Here is a 15,492-nt window from a genome sequence, read left to right on the forward strand (position 1 = left end):
TAATAGCTAACCCAAGAAATTCTCTGAATTTGTCTGTCATAAAAGAGGAATGTTTTGTATTTGTTTACTGTCACATCATTTGAGCAAAATTGCTAATCAGAGTTATCTTGTTATTTGATATCTTGTTACTGACTGAATTTTTTAAAAAACAGAAATAATCATCAAATCACATTTTAAAAAATAAAATTGATAGTATTCTAGTACAGGGGCTCTTAATCTTTTTCTGGATCATGGTTCCCTTTGACAGTCTGATGAAACCCGGTTCTTTTTCAGAATAATGTTTTTAAATGCACAAAATAAAAAACATGGGATTTCAAAGAAAACCAATTGTATTGAAAGTATCTATATCCATCTTGATATTTAAATATAGATATAATTATAGAAATAAGAGATAGGAGAAAAGTTCAGGAAACTCAGATTAAGAACCTCTGTGTCTAGTCTGATTCTCAATTTAAAAAAATAATTAATAACAATTAGTGATTTGTTACTAATGAACAACAAAAAAAGAAATAATTCATCTCAATGCAATTAAAAGAAAAAAAATAATTCTTTGTAGTAAATAGAGCACTAGACTTTAAATCAGGAAGGCCTGGGTTTGTATGATACTTAGCTGTGAGGCAGAGCAAATCTTTCTTTCCACCCCAAATCCTGCCCTCACAGTAGGACTTCAACATATATGTATCTAGAAACTAACTCCTTCAAATATTCTAATGTTCCCATTTCCTCAATCTACTCAGTTCCCATGACCCAGTCCTCCAGTGCACCTCAGATACACAGTAATAATCAATCAGTAAACAAAATTAAATGTCTTCTGTGTGCTAGAAACTGAACTGAGTGCTGGAAATAGTCCTTGATCTTATGAAGCTCGCAATCTAATAGGGGGAAACAACTCATTAAAAAAAAACTAAACTAAAAAGCAGAGTGGAATAGGAAAGATACCTGACCTGGGACACATTAAATTCCTATGGCCAGTTCCTGAGCCCCTTACTGTAAAGATTAAAATTTAGGGGAGACGGGGAGACTGAGGCATCTGAGGCAGGTAGAAATTAGTTTCTCTCTGCAAGGAGTATTATAAATTTTTAGAGGTTTATTGAAGATTAAGGATTAAAAAAAATACAGGATAAGAACACGTGTCTAGGCCATAGAGTGACCTAGACACAACCTCACCTACATTATGAAAAAAAGCCACATCTGCTCCAAAATGGAAGTCCAAAAAAGCGAGCGACTCAAAAGCCTTTGAATCAGCTTAAATACCTTCTTGATCTCGGCCCAGGTGAGATTACAAGGCATTTTGGGGAAGTGGAGCAAAGTCTCATGGGGATTGTAGTCCTGTATTCGAGTCTATTTTTTACATTACTTAAGTGGAGAATCTGTGAGACAGGAGCTAGAAGGGCAGGGAATACTAAGAAAATGTTTCAGAATTAATTTAATTTTATAGAAAAATGAATTTCTGGAGACAATGCAGAGAGCAGGCAGGTAGGATATTATGAAGTGGCTGTCCTGTGCTCTCCCCTTAAATGAAAGATCTGGAAGGGGGTAGTCCCAGGAGTAGGGATACTGAGAAGGTATGAATTTCAGAGACAATTCTATTTTGGAAGATGAGTTTCTAGAACCAGTAATGCCCTGGAGAGTAACCAGGTGGGAAATTATCATTCCCTTGACTGTGCTATCACCCACAAGTGTTTTATTTACATCATTATAAATTCTGAAATTCTGCGTCTGATCATTATCTTTTATCATTCAATCTACCCTTCTGCTTTATGACCATTAGTTCTCTTCTAGGTTCTTACTGTGACTTCCAATAGTTTCAACCTTCCATAGCACTGGCTACACTCTCCTTCCATTCCTGATACCGCCACTCAATATTATCTTCTCTACAAGATTATTTGACTCATAATCTTTTAACTTTACTAAATCCCAACCTCAGATTATTCATTCCATCTACTGCCTTTCTTCCTGAATTCATGTGTTTTTAAATGGGGCTGGAGAAAATAATGAAATCATGAGAAATCAATACAAATTAGGTTACATAATCTCAATTATAGGCCCTACCAGAAGCAAGACAGTCCTTTTATACCTCTCCAATAAATTCACTATCTTGCTTATTGAAGGTATTTCAAATCTTTTATTTCCTCCTAAATCCTCCAATTACACACCTTCACCTCACCCTTTCACCTGAAGACCATGCTTCATACATTACAAATGAACAAATAAGCAAAAAGCCAAACATGAAGAGGTACTTCTCATTTCATATCACTCTAGTGTCTTCACCACTGTCTCCTCCTTCACCCTTCTTCCTGAAAGTATAAGCAAGAAGGCTCTTTAGAGTAAAGCCTTATAAAAATGTGTACCCTCAAACCCATTCCACTTTTTCTTCTCCAGCAGATTGGCCCCTGTTTCATTTCCACTCTTAGTTGTCTTCAGTTTCTCCTTAATAACTGCTTCCTTTCTTACCTACAAAAACTCATGTCTCTCCCATCCTTTAAAAAAAGGGGGGGGGGGGACTTCTGGTCAAGATGGCGGCTTAGAGAAAGCTAAAGTCCAGATCTCCTGAAACCCTTCCTTACCGATCTCAAACCAAATGCTCCTAGGGCACCGAAATTCAAAACGATCAACAGCATAGACCCTGGGAGTCCTCCTCCTGGACCTGGACCTGGATCAAAAGGTACAGCCCACCCCCAAAAGCCAGAACCCAAGACCACTCGGACCTAAGGGGTAGGCAGAAGGAAGGTCCTAGGACCCATCCCCCTCAACCCAGAGCGCTGAGTCTGAGTCCGAGGCAGCAGAAGCAACCTCAGAGCCCCACGGCCTGCTATTCTGAAGGCCACATCCTGAAAACAACCTAACCCAGTCGAGGGGGCACCCAGACAGCAGGAAAACAGAGAGGGACGGGGGAGTTCGTAACCCCCTGGGAGGAGCCCTCGGAGCTCCGGGAAGCCGCGGCCCCTCCCCCTCAGAGAGCAGGGTCATCTGAAACAACAGCAACCCTCAGGACTGGCAAAAGGGCCTTGGGAGCTGGCTATTCTGAAGGCCACATCCTGAAAGAAACCTAACCCAGTCAAGGGGGCACCCAGACAGCAGGGAAACAGAGAGAGGGGGGAGCTTGTAACCCCCTGGCTGGATCCTTCCATCAGAATCTCACGAAAAAAGTCCCTGCCTCAAGGCATACTAAATTCAACCCAGGGAAAGCTAATCTCATTAGGAGCCCTCTGAGCTCCGGGAAGCTGCGGCCCCTCCCCCCCACAAAGTGCTAGAACAGGAACAAGGGCCAAGCCAGGCTTAGAGCGTGGAAATAAGGCAACGGAGAAGCATCAGGAGGGTGCCGAGGAGAGGAGGGCAGTAACAGGGACACACCAGCAATTCCTGGCTTCCTGGGAAGACAGAACAACAACTGCATAGAACAGACAATCTGCCTAGGGCTAAAACCTCTGAACACCAGACAGAGATAAGAAAAGCTAGTCCCCCCCACTCAGATAGAGATGGCAAACACCACAGAAGCACAAAAGTCCCAAAATTAAAAAAAAAAAAACAAGAAGAAGGGGGCAACTTTGGACACATTTTATGGGGCAAAAATACAAAACACAGAGGAGATAGAAGAGGAAACACAAGCAAATGCTCCGAAACCTTCCAAAGGAAATGGAAACTCTCCACAAACCCATGAAGAATTTGAATCTGAAATGATAAAAAAGATGGAAACCTTCTGGGAGGAAAAGTGGGAAATAATGCAAAAGAAATTCACGCATCTACAAAACCAGTTTGACCAAACTGAAAAGGAAAACCAGGCTTTAAAGCAAGAACTAATAAGGCAAAGCCAAAAGACCAAGAAATTAGAAGAGAACATAAAATATCTCACTGACAAAGTGACAGATTTGGAAAATAGAGGGAGAAGAGATAATTTAAGAATAATTGGACTTCCAGAAAAGCCAGAAATAAACAGCAAATTCGACATCGTAATACAAGAGATAATCAAAGAAAATTGCCCAGAGATTCTAGAACAAGGGGGCAATACAGCCACTGACAGAGCTCACAGAACACCCTCTACACTAAACCCCCAAAAGACAACTCCCAGGAATGTAATTGCCAAATTCCAAAACTCTCAAACAAAAGAAAAAATCCTACAAGAAGCCAGAAAAAGACAATTTAGATATAAAGGAATGCCAATCAGGGTCACACAAGACCTTGCAAGTTCTATTCTAAATGATCATAAGGCATGGAACATGATCTTCAGAAAGGCAAGAGAGCTGGGTCTTCATCCAAGAATCAGCTATCCAGCAAAACTGACTATATACTTCCAAGGGAAAGTATGGGCATTCAACAAAATAGAAGATTTCCAACTTTTTGCAATGAAAAGACCAGAGCTCTGTGGAAAGTTCGATATCGAAAATCAAAGAGCATGGAATACCTGAAAAGGTAAATATGAAGGAAAGGGAAAAGGAGAAAAATGTTATCTTCTTCTTTTACTCAAACTCTCTTCTATAAGGACTACATTTATATCAATCTATGTATACTAACATGTGGGGAAAACATAATGTGTAAATAGGGGGAAAAGAAAGACCAAATAAAATAATCGTTCTCACACAAAGATTCACATGGGAAGGGGAGGGGAAGAAAACTCCTATAAGAAGGAGAGGAAGAGAATTTTTACTTAAACCTTACTCTAAGGGAAATCAACTCTGAGAGGGAAAAACATCCACATCCATTAGGATCTTGAATTCTATCTTACCCAACAAGGGTAGGGAGAAGGGAAAACCAAGGGGGGAGGGGGAGAGGGAAAACAAAAGGGGAGGGAAAGGGGGGGAAGGGAGGGGAAAAAAAGGGAGGGACTAAAAAGAAAAATATATCAAGGGAGGGGACAAGAGGGACCAATTTAAAGTAAATCACTGGACTAAAAGGTAGAGCCGAAGAAGAAAAGGTTAGAACCAGGGAAGGATATCAAAATGCCAGAGAGTCCACAAATGACAGTCATAACTTTGAACGTGAATGGGATGAACTCACCCATAAAATGTAGACGAATAGCAGAATGGATTAGAATCCAAAACCCTACCATATGTTGTCTTCAAGAAACACACATGAGACGGGTTGACACCCACAAGGTCAGAATTAAAGGATGGAGTAAGACCTCCTGGGCCTAAACTGACAGAAAGAAGGCAGGAGTGGTAATCATGATGTCTGATAAAGCCAAAGCAAAAATAGACCTAATCAAAAGGGATAGGGAAGGTAATTATATTTTGTTAAAAGGGACTTTAGATAATGAGGAAATATCATTAATCAACATGTATGCTCCAAATAATATAGCACCCAAATTTCTAATGGGGGAACTAGGAGAATTGAAGGAAGAAATAGATAGTAAAACCATATTAGTGGGAGACTTAAACCAGCCATTATCAAATTTAGATAAATCAAACCAAAAAATAAATAAGAAAGAGGTGAAAGAAGTGAATGAAATCTTAGAAAAATTAGAATTAGTAGACATATGGAAAAAAATAAATAGGGATAAAAAGGAATACACCTTCTTCTCAGCACCACATGGCACATTCACAAAAATTGACCATACATTAGGTCACAGAAACATAGCACACAAATGCAGAAAAGCAGAAATAATAAATGCAGCCTTCTCAGATCACAAGGCAATAAAAATAATGATCAGTAAAGGTACATGGAAAACCAAATCAAAAACTAATTGGAAATTAAACAATATGATACTCCAAAATCATTTAGTTAGAGAAGAAATCATAGAAACAATTAATAATTTCATCGAGGAAAATGACAATGGCGAGACATCCTTTCAAACCTTTTGGGATGCAGCCAAAGCAGTAATCAGAGGTAAATTCATATCCCTGAGTGCATATATCAACAAACTAGGGAGAGCAGAGATCAATGAATTGGAAATGCAAATAAAAAAACTTGAAATCGATCAAATTAAAACCCCCCAGCAGAAAACCAAACTAGAAATCCTAAAAATTAAGGGAGAAATTAATAAAATCGAAAGTGATAGAACTATTGATTTAATAAATAAGACAAGAAGCTGGTACTTTGAAAAAACAAACAAAATAGACAAAGTACTGGTCAATCTGATTAAAAAAAGGAAGGAAGAAAAGCAAATTAACAGCATCAAAGATGAAAAGGGGGACAGCACCTCCGATGAAGAGGAAATTAAGGCAATCATTAGAAATTACTTTGCCCAATTATATGGCAATAAATACACCAATTTAGGTGATATGGATGAATATATACAAAAATACAAATTGCCTAGACTAACAGAAGAGGAAATAGAATTCTTAAATAATCCCATATCAGAAAATGAAATCCAACAAGCCATCAAAGAACTTCCTAAGAAAAAATCCCCAGGGCCTGATGGATTCACCAGTGAATTCTATCAAACATTCAGAGAACAGTTAATCCCAATACTATACAAATTATTTGACATAATAAACAAAGGGGGAGTTCTACCAAACTCCTTTTATGACACAAACATGGTACTGATTCCAAAACCAGGCAGGTCAAAAACAGAGAAAGAAAACTATAGACCAATCTCTCTAATGAATATAGATGCAAAAATCTTAAATAGGATACTAGCAAAAAGACTCCAGCAAGTGATGAGAAGGGTCATCCACCATGATCAAGTAGGATTTATACCAGGGATGCAAGACTGGTTCAATATTAGGAAAACCATCCACATAATTGACCACATCAACAAGCAAACCAACAAGAACCACATGATTATCTCAATAGACGCAGAAAAAGCCTTTGATAAAATACAACACCCATTCCTATTAAAAAAAACACTAGAAAGCATAGGAATAGAAGGGTCATTCCTAAAAATAATAAACAGCATATATCTAAAACCATCAGCTAATATCATATGCAATGGGGATAAACTAGATGCATTCCCAATAAGATCAGGAGTGAAACAAGGATGCCCATTATCACCTCTATTATTTGACATCATACTAGAAACACTAGCAGTAGCAATTAGAGAAGAAAAAGAAATTGAAGGCATCAAAATAGGCAAGGAGGAGACCAAGTTATCACTCTTTGCAGATGACATGATGGTCTACTTAAAGAATCCTAGAGATTCAACCAAAAAGCTAATTGAAATAATCAACAACTTTAGCAAAGTTGCAGGATACAAAATAAACCCACATAAGTCATCAGCTTTTCTATATATCTCCAACACAGCTCAGCAGCAAAAACTAGAAAGAGAAATCCCATTCAAAATCACCTTAGACAAAATAAAATACTTAGGAATCTACCTCCCAAGACAAACACAGGAACTATATGAACACAACTACAAAACACTCTTCACACAACTAAAACTAGACTTGAACAATTGGAAAAACATTAACTTCTCATGGATAGGATGAGCCAATATAATAAAAATGACCATCCTACCCAAACTTATTTATCTATTTAGTGCCATACCCATTGAGCTCCCAAAATGTTTCTTTACTGATTTAGAAAAAAACATAACAAAATTCATTTGGAATAACAAAAGGGAAATAATGAAAAAAAAACACATATGATGGGGGCCTTGCAGTCCCAGACCTTAAACTATATTACAAAGCAGCAGTCATCAAAACAATTTGGTACTGGCTAAGAAACAGAAAGGAAGATCAGTGGAATAGACTGGGGGCAAGCGACCTCAGCAAGACAGTATACGATAAATCCAAAGATCCCAGCTTTTGGGACAAAAATCCAGTATTCAATAAAAAAAAAAAGGCAGGATCAAATGATCCTTTCATTCTTACTAACTTTTATTCTGTATCTCTCCCCCCCCCCCCTATAGATAGCAAAAGCTATCTACCATGAGTGCTTCCTCTCTCTCACCACTTATTTTCTTTTAAACTCTTGTAATCTGGCTTCCAACCACAAAATTCCAATGAAATGTCTTCCCATAGTTACCAATGACCTCTTAATTGAAAATCTGATGGCCTTTTCTTATTTCTCATCTTTCCTGATACCTCTGCAATCTCTGGTGCTTTGAGTCACTTTCTTCTGTTAGATACTCTCTCTGCTCTAAGTTGCCATAATAATACTTTCTCCTGTTTCACCTCCAACTTCTACAAGTGATCCTTAGTCTCCATGACTGGAGTTTCCAATATACAGGTCAAGACCACTAACTGTGTGTGTCTCCCAAGATTTTGTTTAGATATCTTCTCTTCTCCCTCAAGTCGTTAATTTGCTTGTTGAGCTTTTCAGATTCCCATGGATTATACTCTTATCTCTATGCCAATCTAACATCTTTCCAGAGCTCCAGCCTAAATCATCAACTGCTTCTTGGGCATTTCAAAATGTATGTCCTTAAGATATCTCAAACTCAATGTCTTAACCCAATTCTAATCCTCCACTCTTCCCTGTTATTGTTTATGATACCACCATTTTTCTAATCACTCAAGACTGGGAATCTCATGTCTTTCTCTACTACTCACTCATGTTCAACCCATATTCCCAATCTTCTGAAAATTCTTGTCGTTTCTACCTTTCTCCAATTACATAGCTACCACCCACTTTCAGGCCCTCATTATCTCATATATGGTAATTACATAGAATTAAGTCTCCCTGTCACAAGCATCTTTTTACTTCATTCCATCCTGTGAACGAGATCTTTGACCATATCAACTACCTGTTCAATAAAATCTAGTGACTCTCTATTCTAGGATCAAATATAAAATCTAATTTAGCTTTTAAAGACCTTTAACTTGCCCCCTTTCTTCCTTTCCAGTATTCTTATACTTTTTGCCCCTTCTCATATTCTGAAATTTAGTGACACTGGAATTTAGTGAAACTGTTCCTCATATGTAACACTACATCTCCCAGTTCCATACTTTTCATTTCATGCCTAGAATACTTTCCTTCCCTCCTCACTCCTGCCTACTGGCTTCTTCCTTCAAAACTCAGCTCAAATTCCATCTTCTGCAAGAGTTTTCTCACTACCTACCCAAGTCTGCCCATTCCTCATTCCTTTTGAGATTACCTTCTGTTTATATTGTATATATCTTCTATATTGTAAAAATTAATATTCCATCTGATTTCTATTGTATTGATTTTATGTTGTATTGATTCTCATGATTGAATTTGTATCTGCCTGAACTCACCTTGCTCAGAAATGCAGTTTCGCCACCAACTTAGTTTAAAGGTGTGATTGAAAGGGAATGTTTATCATTGATCATTTATGGACTTAGCATCTTTGTCTGTAAGCCCCAGCCAACTTAACCTATTGCCATTCCCCCCAAAAGATGAGTCATTTGTCCTTGCACTATTAGAAGTTTGATTTCTCCCAAGAGGACAACAAACTTGATGGTTCCAATCTCCTAGCCAAGATCACAAGGACAGATGAGCTCATAAAACAATTAATATTCCTTACTTGTCAGAGAAGGAAATAATTAGCCACACTAAATTAGCCACACTAAATACCAAGACATTTTTCCTAGTAGAGCCACAAAACTACCCAGACCTCCCCATTCCTGTATGCCAATAAAGATTTGTTGAGCCACTTTGTTGTTATATGTGTCACTCTTAATAAATTGATTATGCTCAAGAGCCTATGCTTCAGTTGACCTTTATTACATTTTCATGCCACAATTTATAGTTGTTTTCACATTTTCTCCCAATTCAGAATCTGAATTCCTGGAGCATAGGCATCATGTTTTTGTCTTTATTTGTATCCTCAGAATTTAACACAAACCATGGCCCATAATAAACACTGAATAAATGCTTATTGACTGACAACACTTCTGGGCTTCAATTTCCTCATCTGTTAAATGAAGGGGGATGACTCTATGATATATTCCAGCTCTTAATACATGATCCTATTATCCTATGTGTTTATATGCACATATTTATGTAAACAACTATGTAAGCATATGGATTTACAGAGAGAAATATATATTATACATATAGATTTCTATGTATACATATATGTATAGAATGCATAAAGATAGAACTATAAAGATAAATGCATCAGTATGAAAATATGTGAGGATATATGTATATAACCTCAACTAAAGTCTTATTCCAACACCTCATTATGGTAGAGAAGTAACCCTGGGTTTTTGATGTGAATAATTACTAACAGATCCTACAACAATGGAAAGGTTTTGAGTATGAATGGAATGTGTTTTTGGTCCAGGAATTAACCTAGCTAATTTTATTTCTTTTAAGAAAACTTACCTTCTGTTTTAGAATCAATACTAAGTATTGGTTCCAAGGCAGAAGAGTAGTAAGAGCTAGGCAATGGGGGTTAAGTGACTTGCCCAGGGTCACACAGCTAAGAAAGTGTCTGAGACCAGATTTAAAACCAGGACCTCCTGTTTCCGTGCCTGGCTCTCTATCTACTGAGTGACCTAACTGACCCAAGCTAGCTAATTTATGAGAGGCTTGTCACCCGGTCAGCTATAGCAACTATGGAAGAAAATCTGACAAACTACAGATTGGTTGTGATCTGTATTGGTGGGGGAAGTCCCCACACTGATTTAATTACAAGTCATTAAAGAATTGAAATATGTGAGTACATATATACATGCATATGCAAAGTAGGGTCATAAAACAAAGCCAAGTTCAGGTATCATTTTGCATTTATGTTTCCTTATATTTCAATTTCACTTATAAATTTAGCAAAAGGACAATAACATAAATGAGAAGAAAAGTGAATAATGGAAAATATTTTTTAAAGCACCAGTTCTCATATTTTCCCCAGTGGTGTTAACGAGTTTAGACATTGCTGAAATTCAAACTAATTGATTTTAGTGTTCAAATATTGTTAGTTTCAAAAGGCATCCATTTTAAGATTCTGCTGTTTAATCTAGGTGTAGTTTTGTTATTTTTCATATGGCTGCAGTAACTGCCTTGTCTTCAGTGTCTGCTTCAGAGTATAAATACAATGGACCCTGATGGGAATTCACTTGTGGAAGTAGCTGCAATGAATTCTCATGGTTTAATCTTTCTGAAGGCTCTGGTGAATTTTCCCTCCATCTTGAACTTGAATGCTGTTGAGATACTTTCCATATTTTAGAACAAGGAGAAGTAAAGCCTAGAGTAGATCTTGAAATTTGATTCTCTTGAATGCCTTCTTCCTTGGCATATTGGTTGGAAAGGGCTTCTTTTTCTTTGCAGTTTCTCCACTTCATCCTTCTGTTTTGAAACCAAATTTTCACCTGTTTGTAAAAATAATTGAACAAGTAACTGATCTTATCATTTCACTTTATTTTATTTCATTTACCTATGTAAAAGAATAGCTAAACATAATATGTTCTGCTAAATTTAGTGACTTTTTACATTTATTTTTCATAAAATATTAGAATATAAAATATGATATATAATCAGTATCTAGCAAAGATCTGGATAACTTATATACAGCCTGGATATACGTACAGCCTACAGATACATCTAAAGACTATACAGCATTGGGTGGATATGCTAATTCCATTGAAATTCATTGAGGCCAATTCTTCCTATGGCAACTGCATTAATAGAATAATGAATAATTTTAGTGTACTTCTTAGTCTTCTATTAGCCCTTTAAGGAAGTTACTGCAATTTCTGAAAGTGCCTAACTTTCTTGTATATGTAAGTAGTAAAATTGGGGTTTAGTAAATAATAATTACAATATTGAACTAAAATATGTAAACTGGCTAATAAGGGTGCCCTGGTAGAAAGTTATCTCTTAGAAATTAATTTCCTCTTTATAGTAAAAAGATTTACTTTCCTTACCATCTATGTCTTGGAATGCCAATTTACCATTCTTATTCAGGAAAATTCCTTGATTTCCTATTCTCTGGGAGATTGTTCCTTTTATTTTCTTGAAAATAATAACAATTAACTTATTCATTTAAATATGTTTAAGATCTACAAAGTGCTTGACTTGTATTTTCTCATGTGTCCCTCACAATAACCTTCTTTAGGGAAAAAAACAGGAATTATTGCTTGAATTTTACAGATGATAAACCAAAGTTTAGATTTAAATGACTTATCCATAAAACCACAATTTTTAAGTGTAAGAGGCAAGATTAAATTCCAGTTCTTTCTGATCTCCAAGTCCACAATCCCCTCCCCTTATATCACATTGCTTCTTTTTATTCTAATATTCGAAATTTTAAATATTCTAAATGAAGATCTTTGGATAATATGAAGTGTGAAAATTATTAGAAGGAAAGTCTCAGCCTTATAGTTCTTGTAAGAACAAGGGGGAAATTCCCCTAAGGTGCTATTTTATAATCAATCTCTCTAACAAGACAATATTCTACAATGGGATATTTAATTAAAAGTATAATAGAGGTATTATAGCTAGAGGATTGGCCTTGATGCTAGAAGACTTCAGTTCAAGTCCTGCATCTGGTTATGTGACTAGGGCAAATCTCTTAACCTCTCAGAGCTATGGGAACTAAAACTATTGTACTAACATTGTAGGGAAATTACAGGCCCACACTGAGAAGGGAATTCCTCACCTATCTATATTCAAAAAAAGACAGATGATAAAACCTAATTTTTGCTTTCATTGTTTACAAATTAGTAAAATAGATGAGGGTCATATAAGTAACTATCATCCAGGGAAGATGGTGAAAGTACAATAGAGATCTGGATATATATATATTGAGGTTTTGGTTTTACAAGATTATTCACATAAAAATGAACAATATAGAACATTTTTTAAAGTACAATATGGAGAAGAGGTGAGGGAAGTATTCCACTGAAGCTGAGGGGGTTATTTTTTCCTAGAATAATCAGAGGAAGCTTCTTGAAAAAGATAGCATTGTACTGGGAGATAAAGATTCAGGAGGAATTGGTTACTCAAAGAAGAGGGGAAAGGGAGTATTATAAACTAAGTGCAATCACAGAAAAAGAAAAGTCCATGTTATGTTCAAGAAATTTCAAACAGCCCTAAGTGTTTACCTAGACATACACTTTGGTACAAAGAGAGAGATTAAAATAGGAATTGTGACATTAGGTCACAAATAGAACTAGAATTTCAGTGAGATTAAATCAAGAAATAATTTTGAATTAACCAAAGAGAAAATTTACCTTTATTTGATAGTTTTGGGATAGTTGTTAAAAATTGTTGGTATGGGCATAGTATCATGAAATTTATACTTTAGGAAGTTTAATCTGGTAATCTGGTAATCATGGGTAGTATAGAGTGTATATATATATATATATATATATATATATATATAAAGACAGACAGAGAGAGAGAGAGAGAGAGAGAGAGAGAGAGAGAGAGAGAGAGACTATATATAGCAGGGGTCCCCAAACTACAGCCTGAGGGCCACATGTGGCCCCCTGAGGCCATTTATCCAGCCCCCACCTCACTTCTGGAAGGGGCACCTCTTTCACTGGTGGTCAGTGAGAGGAGCACAATATGTGGCAGGCAGCACCACAAAGCATGGCGTCGCTCACGTACAGTACTACTTCTGGTGACATAATCCTTTGTGTAGCGCCAGTAACTGAACAAGAACGAGGGGCCGAACAAAGGATTATGTGGCTGCACAATGGAAGACGTCAGCATGGTGAGCGGCGATCTGGGGGAGGGGATTCTGCACTGTGTATACTGCTGCCCAGTATAGTGGTGGCAGTGATGGGCCTGTGCAAGGTGTGACAGGCCCATCACAGCCAGCACTGCAGCCTCTTCTATCCCAGACAGCCGTATACAGATTTGTTCATAGTTTGTTTTTTTAATAGTCCAGCCCTCCAATGAGACCATTGGTACAGTGAACTGGCCCCCTGTATAAAAACTTTGGGGACCCCTGATATATATATAGTCTATACTATAGACTATACAAAGGCACTGAGACTAGGAAAGTGACTATTTCAATAGACTGTTCAAGAGGCATTGAAGGCCTGAATGATGGGATCATGAGAATGAAGAGAAAGAGAAAGATCTAAGAGATATTATGATTAAGAATTTGTAACCAATTGAATGTAAGAGGTAGGGGATTAACAGAAAGAGTAAGATCAGAAAGCAAATGTATGTAATAATAATAACAGCTAATTTTTATGTAGCATTTTATATTTCAAAGAGCTATACATATGCTATATTTAACAAGGAAGATAGCACATTTATTGTTAAGATTTATTGAATTTGAGATCCCAGCTGGACATACAGGTAGAGATATTTGTCAATTGAAAATGATTAAAAATATAGACCTAAAACTCAGCTGGGAGATCAAAAGTACAAAAGTAGATTTGATTGTCAGACACTTAGAATGATGGTGGAAAACATGGGAATGGTGTGGAACCAAAATGGTGGTGTAGTAGAAGGGAAATCCTGAAAGTGTTATGAATATCCTTCTAAACCAATCTTTAAAAGTGCCTCAAAAGGAAAGAAGTCGAAGCAGGATGAGTGAGGGAGCTCTCTCACTGAACACAATATGAAAGGTACCCAAAGAAAGTGGATCTCCATTGAAAAACTGCACAAAGAAAGGTGCAAGCTGACTACCTCCCCTCATCTCCACCTACCATGCCAGATGCAGAGCCAGGACCTGGGCAACCTCAGATTCTAGGACATTGGCTATACTAACAACAACAAAAAAAAGTATCACAGACCTATCCCTAGAGGTTCTAGGCCCTGGCAGTGAGATTTGGAGCTGCAGAGCACTGAGCTCACTCAGGTGCAATGACAACAGCAACAGTGGTAATGAAGATAGGCTCAGGGCATAACAGTGCCAAGTGCATTACACCACCACCAACAACCAAAAAAACACCATTGATGTACCTAGAAATCCCAGGCCCTGGAGGTGAGGTTGAGAGGACTTGTAAACAGTGAAGATAGCCCCAAGGCAAAACCCTGTGAGCCAGAAGCTAAAATAGATATGACCAGCAACTTGCAGGACTCCCTGTCCTTGAGCAGGAAAAGGAGTAAATAGCAGCAAAGAAAACTTGTGACTCTGGAAATTTTCTATGGAGAAAAAGAGCCTAAAACAGAAGCAACAGGAGAGTATGAGAAATAAGCAAACATATGCAAACTCTCCAAAAAAATGGTAAATGGTTGCAAGCTCTGGAGGAACTCAAAAAGGATTTCAAGAAGCAAGTAAGACAGATAGAGGAAAAATAGGAGGAAAAGTAATTGGGGGGGGATGAAAGTAATGCAAAAAGAAAATAATAGCTCAAAAGGCAAAATTGATCAAATGGAAAGAGAGACACCACAATCAAATGAAATAATAAGCAGGTTAAAAACCAGAAGGGGGGGGAGGCAACTGGGTAACTCAGTGAATTGAGAGCCAGGCCTAGAGACGGGAGGTCCTGGGTTCAAATCTAGCCTCAGACACTTCCCAGCTGTGTGACCCTGGGCAAGTCACTTGACCCCCATTGCCTAGCCCTTACCACTCTTCTGCCTTGGAGCCAATACACAGTATTGATAAGGTAAGGGTTAAAAAAAAAAAACAGAATGGACCTGCTGGAAGAACAGGCAAAAAAAAAGTCCCAGTGATCAAAAGAGTACTATGAAAAGTAGAATAGTCCAAATGGAAAAGGAGAATCAAAGGATCATGGAAGAAAATCA

At 37.4% G+C, this 15,492-nt stretch overlaps 1 protein-coding gene across 2 annotated transcripts in view; it reads right to left on the bottom strand.

Moving 5' to 3' along the window:
* Window positions 1-9,543: 9,543 nt before the first annotated feature.
* Window positions 9,544-15,492, bottom strand: part of DBX2 (developing brain homeobox 2) — a 53,977-nt gene continuing 48,028 nt past the window's right edge. For both annotated transcript variants that reach the window (XM_007503881.2, XM_001374993.3), the window contains one exon: window positions 9,544-11,153. In XM_007503881.2, the coding sequence (XP_007503943.1) occupies window positions 10,824-11,153 (330 nt within the window). In that variant the 3' untranslated portion in view covers window positions 9,544-10,823. The remainder of the gene's footprint in view (window positions 11,154-15,492) is intronic.

Source organism: Monodelphis domestica, chromosome 5, assembly GCF_027887165.1.
Source record: "Monodelphis domestica isolate mMonDom1 chromosome 5, mMonDom1.pri, whole genome shotgun sequence".
Classification (NCBI taxonomy): domain Eukaryota; kingdom Metazoa; phylum Chordata; class Mammalia; order Didelphimorphia; family Didelphidae; genus Monodelphis; species Monodelphis domestica.